Here is an 11,622-nt window from a genome sequence, read left to right on the forward strand (position 1 = left end):
TAATAATAACGAGGCCGCTGCGCCTTTAAGAGAATGACCGGCGACTCGAAACTTAATATGTCTCCATATCGAGCTCAGGTCTCCATCAATTAACAGCAGAGAGCCGAGAAAACCCTCCGCTCCGCTGTGCGCTGCGCCAAACTTCTTCCAATTTGCGCCTCCAGTTTTGCTCTCTTTTTTTCTTTTCTTTTTTACTGCTCCTCCACTTTAAATGATCGCAGTTGACAGCGCACAGGGAACGGATTAAATTACGCATTGCACCTTTAAGGAGCTGTCACTGGGATTAGAGGCACCCTCGGCGGGGGTTTGGCGCAACCAGAGGGAGGGCTCTCACCTTCAGCCGCGGCTCCTCTTTTTCTCCTTCTTCTTCACCGCTTCTTCTGGAAGCACCTCCACCTTCCTCTTCCTCCTCCACCTCCACCTCCGTGCACAACATGGCCGAGACGGGCAAAGGTGTCACCGCCGGGAAACTGGCGATCAACGTCCAGAAGAGGCTGACCAGGGCGCAGGAGAAGGTAAACTAGCTGGAGACACACAAGACTGATCAACCTAGTAAACTTTATTTATTTATTTATGTTTTTGTTTTTTTTTGTTTTTTTTTTAATCTTCAGATCAAAATCTGGTTGTGATATTCTCGCAAAATGAATATTTCGCCAAAAAAAAAAGAAAAGAAAAATACACTTTACAACTGGGGTCAAACACTCGAGTGTCCAAGTATCATCACACATGTCACTCAGCCTTCAAAGGTTCAGCATGTTTTCTTCTTTCTTATCTTTTTTCTTCTTATTTTTATTATGCATTTGCAGATTACAAATAATACAGAATTCAAATGCAGTGTTTTACAGACTGAAGATTTGATGCTCTCTAGTGATGTGTTCCTAACATGCTGCTAAAACCTTTAGGATCAAGGCCTTAAAGTTACCAATTCAACACTTCAATTGTGTCTTTCATTAAAATGTTGCAGCCCTACAGAGCTTTTAAGGCAATCACTCTTAATAAGAAACCAACTTGTGGACAAAAATGGTCAAAGAATTAGGTGTAATTTTTAAGATGGAGGCTAAAAGATGCTTCAATTCCCCAATAGGGTCACTGACCAGGTGCCTCTGAGCAATAAAACCGACCCTCAACAATGGAAACAGTTTGCTTTGCGAGGGATTGTTCTGTGGTGGTGCATTCAGGAACCTGCTTGCCACTCTTCTTTGGAGTAAAAAAGGATTTCCAAGCTGTAAAAGTGGCGGAATGAAACCCGAGCAGCAACAGTGTGTCGGGCGAGTTATTATTGTCCATCCTAATCACTCCTGTCGCTTAAGCCTGCTGAGGTTTTACCCTTTAATCACCTCAGCGCCACCAGGAGGCCTCTCCCTCGCCCACACAGCCTGCTTTTAACGGCCAGATCTCGCTGGTTTTTCCTTTTTCACCCCTTTGCTTTACATCCGATGCGTTCAAGCGTCCCAGGGTCGAACCCGCCACCAGCTCGGCCCTCGCAGCCACAAAAAGACTCGGGCCGGCTGTAACTCAAACCCCGTCGCCCTCCACTGGTTGCTGGCTGCTCATTCCTCGCAGCAGCTGCACATATTTCAGACGCTGGCGTCCATCGAGGCTCTCGAGTCTTTCAGAGTGGCTTCCGTTCAAGATCTGAGTGTTTTTTTTTTTTTTTTAAGGTCCAAAATCTCAGTTGCCAAATCTCTGAGTTTCTCTTTGTTTTTGCTGGGATGAGCCAATGTTAGCATTAGCTTAGCATCAGAACTGCAAGCGAAGATGAAATTCAGCTGGGCTGGAATCCACTGATCATTTAGAGTGCAGCATCCAGGCCAGCGATGCCAGCTTGTAAAATAAATGTGGAAGCAATGTAGTCAAAAAGCACCGCTTCGCTCGCGCTGGAACTATTTCTTCACCGACAGTGGCGTAACCTTCCACCTAGAGTTCTTCTGCATTACACTGTGCAGAAAAACCGGGTGTAAACACTGACTGTTACTCTGCGTAGTGATATGTAAAGACCCTGCTTCCCACACGCTCGCTCTGCAGCGTGTCGCTGGGTCACGGTTTCTGATTTTGACTGTGCCAGTATAGAAACGTGTGAGTGCGACTTTCGGGGTGGCTTCTAGAGTAGTGAGGCAGCATTTAGCAGCGGCCGGGATGGACGTCAAGGCCCCGGCGCTCCGCTCAGAGGAAGGTCAAAGTATCATCTTCCTCCTGCAGGGGGGTGGAGGGGGTGGAGGGTGTCGGCTTCAGCTGTCCCGTCTGCTGGCACGCCGCCCTCCTCACGCTCAGCGTCGCCTCATTGGACTGCTGAACAATCAGACCACATCTGAGTCCTCGAAGCTGTCAGTTGTGTCGTTTGCCGCCTTTTGAGTTTGGAACTCGTTTTGCCCCATTTGGTGTCTAACTGCTTTGGAATTTCACGGCCTTTGACCGATGCGTCCAGATAATCCAGCCCTTTTCAGTCCTGCTGGTGTCATGTCACCTGCTCCTGAACTGGTCACAGCATGCTGGGAACGCCCCCCATTTCCCCTCTTGTTTGTCCTCCCCCTGCGGAATCCAAACAAAAACAGCGTTGCAGAAGAGAAAGGAGGCGTGTGTCGCTTTTAGCCCGACACCACGATTAGCCGCCTGGATCTGATGTTATGAGAGCCAAGTGGAGCTGCGAGGCTGCGCACCTGTCCCTTCCAGAACTCCCAGCATGCCTCAGTGCTGTGGGCGTGGCTCATGTGTCTCTGTGTGTGTACATCTATCTTTAGCGCTTCACATCACTCTTAATACACCCCAAACTTTCCCCCTGTGTGTGTGTGTGTGTGTGTGTGTGTGTGTGTGTGTGTGTGTGTGTGTGTGTGTGTGTGTGTGTGTGTGTGTGTGTGTGTGTGTGGTGTGTTTGTGGGAACTTGAACTGAATCTACACACACCTCCCACCCCTCCCCGGATGATGGACACACTTTTTTTTGCAAAAGCCCCAAATAACTTCCACTATACCTGAGTTTAAAGACGCGTGGCTCCCTATTCCGAGCACGCAGGTGGCCGCCCGTGGTGGCCATGTGAGCCCTCTGCGACCTGTCTGGAATCATCCCGGGTGTCGCGTTGAAACGAAGCGCTGTGAGGGATGCAGCAGCTGTGGGGGCCAAATATAGGATGGGATTTTAATAGGTGCGGGGGAGGAAATGATGCAGAACCTAGTTAGTAGAGGAAGAAAAAACAGTTTTCAAATGCCTCACCACAGTTCATTTCAGTTTTAAAATCTTACTCAGCTATTATTAATCCACCTTGCTGGCTCATAAATCAGCTGATGACCCCGCAGATGCACCTGGTGGCATACAAAAGGGTCCCGGTCCCTACTACCAGGACAACAAGATCAAGTATTTGTTCTTGTCTAACTGTAGAAGCTGTGGAAAATTTACTTTTATTTATAAGACCCTAGTGTGTGTGTGTGTGTGTGTGTGTGTGTGTGTGTGTGTGTGTGTGTGTGTGTGTGTGTGTGTGTGTGTGTGTGTGTGTGTGTGTGTGTGTGTGTGGCAGCAGCAGGGGAAGTCCCCTGTGAGGTTCTGGCAACCACTGGGGGGGTTTTGTGTGTCTGTCACAGGATTACAACAGCAGGTGGAGACGATGGCAGCGTCACTTACACCAGATTCACCTTGGAATTGAATGGCTGCAGGGAGAACGTTTATCCGGACAACTAAAACTGACTGACTAATGTCACTGTTTTTTTGTGTCTTTCTCAGGGTGTGAAAAGAAGATATTTTATAACTCCGGCATGGGCTGCGGTAAAGACAGATTAAATTTTTTCTCTTCCTGTGCAGGTCATGCAGAAGCTCGGCAAAGCCGACGAGACCCGGGACGCTGCGTTCGAGGAGATGGTGGCCAACTTCAACAAGCAGACGGTCAGCAGCAGCAGCAGCAGCAGCAGCAGCAGCAGCAGCCTTAAAGAACCATTCTTAATAATAATGCATTTCCCCGCCCCTAGGGGTCAGTGTTTCACCCTGTCACAGTGGTCTTGTTGTTGTTGCTGTTGTGTCGTCTCAGATGGAGGGCACCAGACTGCACAAAGACCTGAAGGCCTACCTGGTGGCGGTGAAAAGTGAGCGCAGTAAAGGCAACACAACCGGTTAAACTGCTGCTGATGACAAGACTTTTCTACCCTGCGTGTGTGTGTGTGTGTGTGTGTGTGCGTGTGTGTGTGTTTCCTAGCCATGCACGATGCATCGCGACGGCTGCAGGACTGTCTGGCTGACATGTACGAACCCGAATGGTTTGGCAAAGAGGAGATGGACACGCTGGCGGAGGTGAGAAAATGCTCAAAAAACAAAATTAAACTTAAAAAAAACCAAAACACTTACACTTTGAAAACAACTGTCGCTGCTCCGTCTCCTCCTCTGGACCTCCTCTTCCTCCTCCTACTAACACCTCCTCTTCTCCTCCACTGCATGCTCCTCTCCTTCCGCCCTGCAGGAGATGATAGAGAAGGAGATGGACATTATCCTGGAGGTAAAAGCTCAGACTGGTGTCCCCCCCTCCCCCTAGAAGCCCTTTGTGACATCACAGAGGGTCGTTTTTTTTTGTCTTTCCCCCCCAAAAAAAAACTTTCTGAGCAAGCAAAGAATGAAAGAATGGGCTCTACGGTGCAGCTCTGCGTGGGGGACACCAGACAGACGCAGAGCTTCCTTTATTTTCTTCTTCTACTTCTCTCTCTGTCATTTCTCTTAGCGGGTCTTGATCATAGATGAATAGGAAGTTAGCAGAGTGAGCAGCAAAGACATCTGTGCTGTTGTAGCTTTGCTTTGTAGGTAGAATGAAAGTTCATTTTTGTTCAGGCTGCTGGGAGTCAAAATGCACCAAAGGAACGAAGAACTGCGATAAAATATCAAAGACAAAGGCACAATAGGATAAAAAAAAGATGAATTTTCTAAGATGAAGGATGAACTTGGTGTTTCAGGACACGGACACCCTGTGGCTGGACTACCACCAGAGCCTCACAGACAAGTGTTTGACCTCCATGGACTTGTACCTGGCTCAGTTTCCCGACATCAAGGTTTGATTTTCATCTCTCTGCCAAGAAGAAAAGGTTTTCCGGCTGCTCAAGTTTTCACACAAATTCTTGAACCAGCCAGCCAGTTTGCCTGTAAATTTCACGGATGAAATGAAAATTCGATGAAATTCGGATGAAATTCGGATGAAATTCGGATGAAATTCGGACAATGTCACCTGCTTGGATTTTTTCAAGACAAACTGCTGGAGATGCTGATGCTGCTGCCTGGTGTTTTGGTTCCAGGCTCGCATCGCCAAGCGGGACAGGAAGATGGTGGACTTTGACAGCGCCAGGCATCACTTCGGCAGCCTGCAGAAGGGCAAGAAGAAGGACGAGGCCAAGATCGCTAAGGTGTGTGGCTGGTGTCTTGCACGTTTGAGTCTGGTGTCACACTGAGAATTTAAGGAATGCCTGGCTTGAGGTGGTTGCTGTATTCAGGCTTTTGTAAAAAAAAATGTTCTGGATTTTTTTTGCATTGTGCCTATTAATGTGACGACTGACTGATTGTTTACTAACCTGTTTGCACGTCCTCTTGCTCTGCTCTCTCTGCATGGTGTGTGTGTGTGTGTGTGTGTGTGTGTGTGTGTGTGTGTGTGTGTGTGTGTGTGTGTGTGTGTGTGTGTGTGTGTGTGTGTGTGTGTGTGTGTGTGTGTGTGTGTGTGTGTGTGTGTGTGTGTGTGCGGTTAGCCAGCAGCCCTGTTGGAGATGGCAGCTCCCAGCTGGGCTCAGGGTTTGATATCGGCCCACCAGGTGGCCCAGACTAACCTCTCCTACAACCAGGTGAATCTCGGAGGGGTTGGTCTCTGACTCCGCCCCCTTTCTGGCCCCCCACCTTTAACACGCACAGGCAGACATACCCTGGCACAAAAACTGTGTCGCTGCTTGCATGAGTTCTAGTTACACATTTTGGCCAATAGGTCCGATTAATTTGGAATCTCTCAGCTGAATCTCCTGTCAGTGTTGAACCCTGTATGTTTGCCTGCATGTGCTGCTGCTGAGGAACTTTTCATAACCATCACAGTTGCAGAAGGAGGACGTTCACGTGTAATGTTAATCCTGTGTGTGTGTGTGTGTGTGTGTGTGTGTGTGTGTGTGTGTGTGTGTGTGCTCACAGGCTGAGGAAGACCTGGGCCGAGCTCAGAAGATTTTCGAGGAGCTGAACGTGGAGCTACAGGACGAGCTCCCGACACTGTTTGACAAGTGAGGAACTTCTTGACCTTCATCCAGAAAATCCTCCTGCATGAGAACCATTAAAAGATTTTTTATTTATTTTTATTTGTCTGTGTGTGTGTGTGTGTGTGTGTGTGTGTGTGTGTGTGTGTGTGTGTGTGTGTGTGTGTGTGTGTGTGTGTGTGTGTGTGTGCTTCCTGCAGCCGTGTGGGCATCTATGTCACTGCATTCCAGGGTCTGGCAAATCATCAGGAGAAGTTCCACAAGGAGATTGGCAAGGTGAGTGACAGGGCAGCATTCTAAGCGCCGCCAGCCGGTTGTCGTACTGATCCGTCGTGTCTCCCGCAGCTCAGCCACAACCTGAATGACATCATGACCAAACTGGAGGAGCAGCGGCAGCTCAAGTGAGTAGAACCCGGCCTGTCCCGGCCCAGCCTCAGGCCAGAGGCACTGTCTTAGGTTTCACAGTAACACAAGGAAAGAAAACGAGAGTTAATGTCCTCTACTGCAGAAAAGGTGGTACTGCAGCAGAAAAGACAGAAGAAGGTGCCAAGAGGTAAAAATAAATAAATAAATAAATAAATAAATTAAATTAAATTAAATTAAATTAAAAAAAAAGAAGTTGATTTGGTCAGCATGCAGGTTTTGCGTTTGCGTGCAGGAATCAGTGAGCTGCGCTGACTAAACCCGCCCAGCAGGAGGCGCCACTCCTGCTTGCAGAGACAGCATGTGTTTTGTTGTATGTCTCCCTCTTGTGGGGGCAACTGAGGACTGCATGTGCTCAGGTCTTCCAGGTCTGTCTGACACTGACGCTCGTTCACTGTTTTCCCTTTTTTTTTTTTTCCTCAGCGAGGAGGCCAACCACAGCGAATCAGCCAGCTCACCACCAAAGGTATGTCAGCGTTAGAGGCTCTTGATTGGCCACACGCTGGTCTGGGATGAAGCCAAGTGATGGGATTTGCTGCAGCTGTAGTTTAGATAGGAACTGGACACTTCTTCATTGGAAGAAGAGAAGAAAGTCTCTACCTCCCTACTGGCTTTTTATTTAGACTCCGCCCACGATGGGCGCTTTACAAGTGGTGGGGACCGACGTCTCTACTCTCTGAAACAAACAGAACAAAAATAATTTCAACAAACTTTGACTAACACTTCATTCAGGCACCCTGTCAGCATGTCTAACAGCACCTCAACTCTTACCGGCTTCATAAACCTGAAAATTAAAACATCCCTCATTGTCGGTACACTAATTTTGTTTCTCCTTTAACTTGTGTTGGCATGTCTGCACGTGTGTTTGTGGCATGTTTTGGATCGAAAAAACGCGCCGCTGCAGAGGCCTGGTCCTCCTCCAAGTCGACCGCAACTAACGCCGTCTCCAGACCAGAGGAAGTTGCATAATGACCCCAGCGAAGCCGAAGCCGAGGCCTCGGAGCTCGACACAGAAACCATGAGCACATCACACCAGGTCAGGACCGTACAATGAGATGGTTTTGGTTCATAAAACTATCACAATTTTTGCACAAATGCCACAAAAGCCTAAAATATGAACTACATTTAAACGTCTGACACTTTCTGTCATTAAAAAAAATTTGCATTGTAAAAAACAAAAAACAAAAAAGAGAACGACACCTTGAGAAGCTGCACCAACTATTTTTAACCAGAGTGTTTGTGTGTGTGTCTGCGGGTGTGTGGAGCAGTCTGACCCCTGGTCAGGGCTGAACCTGCTGGATTGGGATGTGGAGGTTTTACAGCCCACCACATTTCCAGCCATGAAGGTGGGTGGGTCTGGCTACAGCCGAGGGAATCGAAGACCGGGATTCCTTTTGGGCTTTGCTTCCAGAGAGTCATTAAGTCCTTGGAGGACTGGAGTCCTCGTGCAAGGAAATGACATTTGAGTCAGGCTCTGCGGCTGAGGACTTAATGTGTGTGTGTGTGTGTGTGTGTGTGTGTGTGTGTGTGTGTGTGTGTGTGTGTGTGTGTGTGTGTGTGTGTGTGTGTGTGTGTGTGTGTGTGTGTGTGTTGTGTGTGTGTTTGTGTGTGTGTTTGCATGGGGAAATGAGCCAGGGCACTTCTCTAACTTTATTTCTACTGCATGGCTTTTCATGTGCATGCCTACACAAACCTCCTTATGCATGCAAATCCACTTCATCCCAAACTGACTGATGACTGTGGTTGAGTTGGTTATACTTGGACAGATATGTTTTTTTTTTTTTTCCTTTTCATTTTCACTCTTCATGGCAGCTTAAATTAAATTCAAAATTCGATTAGCAAAATACCCCTTTGGACTTCCAGAATTGTATGCCACTCATTCTCTTTGTCCTTTACTGCCCCACGGAAGGCACCGTCGTGGGACTCGTGGGTAAGGATAGTTTTCTCATGAACGGCTCTTCTTCTTCTGAGTTCTCTGGTGGCTTACCAGTAGACCTCTTTAACTCTTCAAACCTTCCATCCTTTGGCTCGCTATCCTCCGTCAAACCCGCAAACCCAACCTCATCCAAAATACCTTTTAAATCCTACTACCGCCTACACACCCTCCCGCCTCCAAACCATGTCCCACCAACCTGGCCCTTCTTGTAGCAAGAACAAACCCCCACAGAGCATCCGGTCCAGCACAGCAGCGATGACTTGTGCCCGGCGGAGAGCCAGGGTGGGTGGGACAATGATGGGAACGAGCCTCAGGGTCACGCGGAGCCCAGCTGGGACGATGCCCAAGCGGCCGGAGGTCAGGAGAGCTGGAACTACGAAGGCGGCTGCAGTGCTAGTTCATACAATGAGCCCAGCTGGCAGGACGATGGCGCCAGAGTGGAACAGAGTGGTTGGGGTGATGATGGCGAGGACCAGGTAGGGTTAGTTGGACAGGAGGCGGATCCAGTAAACAGGATTTAAACTACCATTTAGGATCCTTCTCAAACAGCGAAAACTTTCCCACTTCTTTTCCTTCATTGGACGCTCCACTTTCCTCTCAGCCATAAAAACTACATGTGTATGACTTTGCACCTCGACTGTAACACCCCTGCTTTTTCTGTTCTTTGGCAAAGAGCGCAGTAGCCAATGGCTCCGAGGGTGAACTCCCTCCAGGATTCCTCTACAAGGTAGGAATACATGTACAGGCCGCTGTGATAACGACGTATTGGTGCGCGACACCTTGAAAGCATTCATCCCGGTTGTGTTTTGCCCTCCAGGTGAAAGCGATACACGACTACACTGCCACCGACAACGACGAGTTGGAGCTGAAGACTGGAGACATGGTGCTGGCTTTGGCCTTTGACAACCCAGACGAACAGGTTAGACGCTGCTGAGTTCTGGTTTAGCCTCCTCAATGACATTTGACTCTCTGTGTGTCAAGTACAGCCCACATCCTGTCAAGTAACATTCAGCAAGCAGTGAGTGGTAATGGACCACTGGGCGGCAGTAATGATTTCTTCACTTCAGCCAATCTTAAAATTGCAGTGTGAATTTAAACCCAGTACGTTCATTTTGTTTACCCCAGAGGGCAACAAGTGCTAGAAAATTTATTTGTGGTAAACTTTAAAGTATTTGTGGTATGTGGAACGTCGGCTCAGTCACTGCTGCCCTAATCAGGGTCATGAGCTGGAAACTTTAAAAAAAAACAAACTTTTTAACACTTGGTTTCTGTGTACAGGACGATGGCTGGCTCATGGGAGTGAAGGAGTCTCACTGGGCACAGAACAAGGATATTTCAGTTAAAGGAGTTTTCCCCGAGAACTTTACCCAGAAGGTTTGAGGTCGATGACATGCAAGAGTGGAAAAAAAGTCTTCTTCTTCTTCTTCTTCTTCTCCTACCGTGCCCCTGAATGAAAGTTATCACATGGAGACATGCTTATTAATGTCTGTTTGTAAACCCACATGTACCACACACTAGTCGTGGACATCTCAACAGCTGTAATACTAAATGATCGGAGTTTATAAGAAGCACTGGATTTACCTACAATCACCAAATAATGCAAAGTCTAAATCTGAAATGGGATTTCTCATCAGTTTTTTTTTTGCTTTTATTTCATTCTTCTATGCCTCAGTTATTTATATGTTAATAGTAAGCATCTGAAAACACAAGCCAGAGTTTGCATTTTCCTTTTTTTTTTTTTGCAAAGAAAACAGATCTATGAATGTGTGAAGTATTTCATGTTTGATGTCTTCCAGTGTTGTTGTGAGGTGGAGGACAAACAGGACGCTGTCCGGATGTTTCTTCACATTTCTTTTTAAAGGGGGAACAGAAGTTTTTCGCAACAATTTTGCAGGCCATCGCGGTGACTTTGCCATGACTCACATTTTCTAATGCAGTTTTTTTTTTAAAGTGTCTTTGCATTGACGGTTGAAATGCAGAAACACTTGAACCAAATACACCTGCCGAATTTTTATTCATGTTGAAGTCTAGATCTCAAACACAGACGCAGAAAGAGTGTATTTTATACTCCAAAATCGCCATCTCTGATCAGAGCTTGGCTTTAGTTCTAGTTTTCAAATTCAAAATTGCCTTTTTTCTCTCCTTGATCAAGTAGTTCAACCGTGTTTTTACATATCAAACGATTAAATGAGGAATCACACCAACAAAAAGTACCATCTGCTGGATCCAGTCAATTTAAATTAAAGACAAATGAAACATGTGCTGTGCTTCAGTGTTTTTCTTTCAATTTTTTGCCCTGAATGTGGATTCCAACAGGAATCCTTAACTCCAGACAGCTTATTCACTCACAGTGCACAAAGAGCAGTAGTGGTGACCTCCACACAGTGTTCTGTGACAGCAGCGACAGGCAATCATGTGGAAAACACAACAATGCAGCTTAGGCCCAGAGGCGAGGGAGTGGGGGAGGCCTGCTTCTGTTCCAAATGAACAGCAAGGCCTTGTCAAGAAAAAAAAAACCTTCTTAACTGTTAATTTGACAGGGGACTCAATTAAAAAAAAAACAAAAACAAAAAAAAACCTTTGGTGGTTCATATAGCTCGGTCCAAAGAATGGGCAGAGTGACTCTTCTAGGAATATAAAATGGGACACAATCATTGCCAGAAATTGAAAGCATAAGCTTGGGAAAACTCAGGAAAACTGTGAATAAATGTGTAAAAACAAATAATTTTCTTGCTGAGAGAAAGAATATCTGTCAGGTTTGACCTTTAGCTGGGTTTTCTTTTGCATAAAAGTCTTTAAACCCTTTTAGTTGTTAGGACTCATCTTCGTCCTTAAATGAAAGCTGGATAATGTGATAGATATCAGTTGGAATTTTAGTTGTGGTAAAAGGATGTGGAGATGCCCAGGCCTTTAAAACAAAACTAAGGAACTTTATAAAAAAAAGAAAAGAAAAGAGGAGGATCATCAACTTAGACCTCCCATGGAGCAATGACTTTATTCATTCCTGTTTCTTTAATAAATATTTACAGTTTGCTCTGCCACCTCTGAGCCCAAACGAGCTCCAGAGTTATTCATT

The 11,622-nt window shown here is 46.6% G+C and overlaps 2 protein-coding genes across 10 annotated transcripts in view; one reads left to right on the forward strand and one right to left on the reverse strand.

Moving 5' to 3' along the window:
* The window catches only part of stat1a (signal transducer and activator of transcription 1a), a 106,764-nt gene that overhangs the window by 76,739 nt on the left and 18,403 nt on the right, over positions 1-11,622 (reverse strand). The window lies entirely within an intron of this gene.
* On the forward strand, positions 59-10,806 carry bin1b (bridging integrator 1b). Of its 8 annotated transcripts, XM_076014507.1 has the most exons (18): positions 60-515; positions 3,789-3,869; positions 4,012-4,066; positions 4,177-4,271; positions 4,922-5,017; positions 5,258-5,365; positions 5,702-5,794; positions 6,129-6,214; positions 6,388-6,463; positions 6,533-6,588; positions 6,696-6,740; positions 7,034-7,076; positions 7,515-7,646; positions 7,879-7,956; positions 8,520-8,540; positions 9,220-9,273; positions 9,364-9,465; positions 9,825-10,806. In XM_076014507.1, the coding sequence occupies exons 1-18, from the start codon at positions 435-437 to the stop codon at positions 9,924-9,926; spliced, it is 1,404 nt and encodes a 467-aa protein (XP_075870622.1). In that variant the 5' UTR covers positions 60-434; the 3' UTR covers positions 9,927-10,806. The 8 variants fall into 8 exon arrangements, with proteins under 8 accessions (XP_075870623.1, XP_075870622.1, XP_075870624.1 ...); XM_076014508.1 differs by lacking the exon at positions 6,696-6,740 and having other exon boundaries at positions 59-515; XM_076014509.1 differs by lacking the exon at positions 7,879-7,956 and having other exon boundaries at positions 61-515.

This window comes from Nelusetta ayraudi, unplaced genomic scaffold, assembly GCF_046127955.1.
Source record: "Nelusetta ayraudi isolate G7.1 ecotype Tasmania unplaced genomic scaffold, CSIRO-AGI_Nayr_v1 ptg000006l, whole genome shotgun sequence".
In the NCBI taxonomy this organism is placed as follows: Eukaryota; Metazoa; Chordata; class Actinopteri; order Tetraodontiformes; family Monacanthidae; genus Nelusetta; species Nelusetta ayraudi.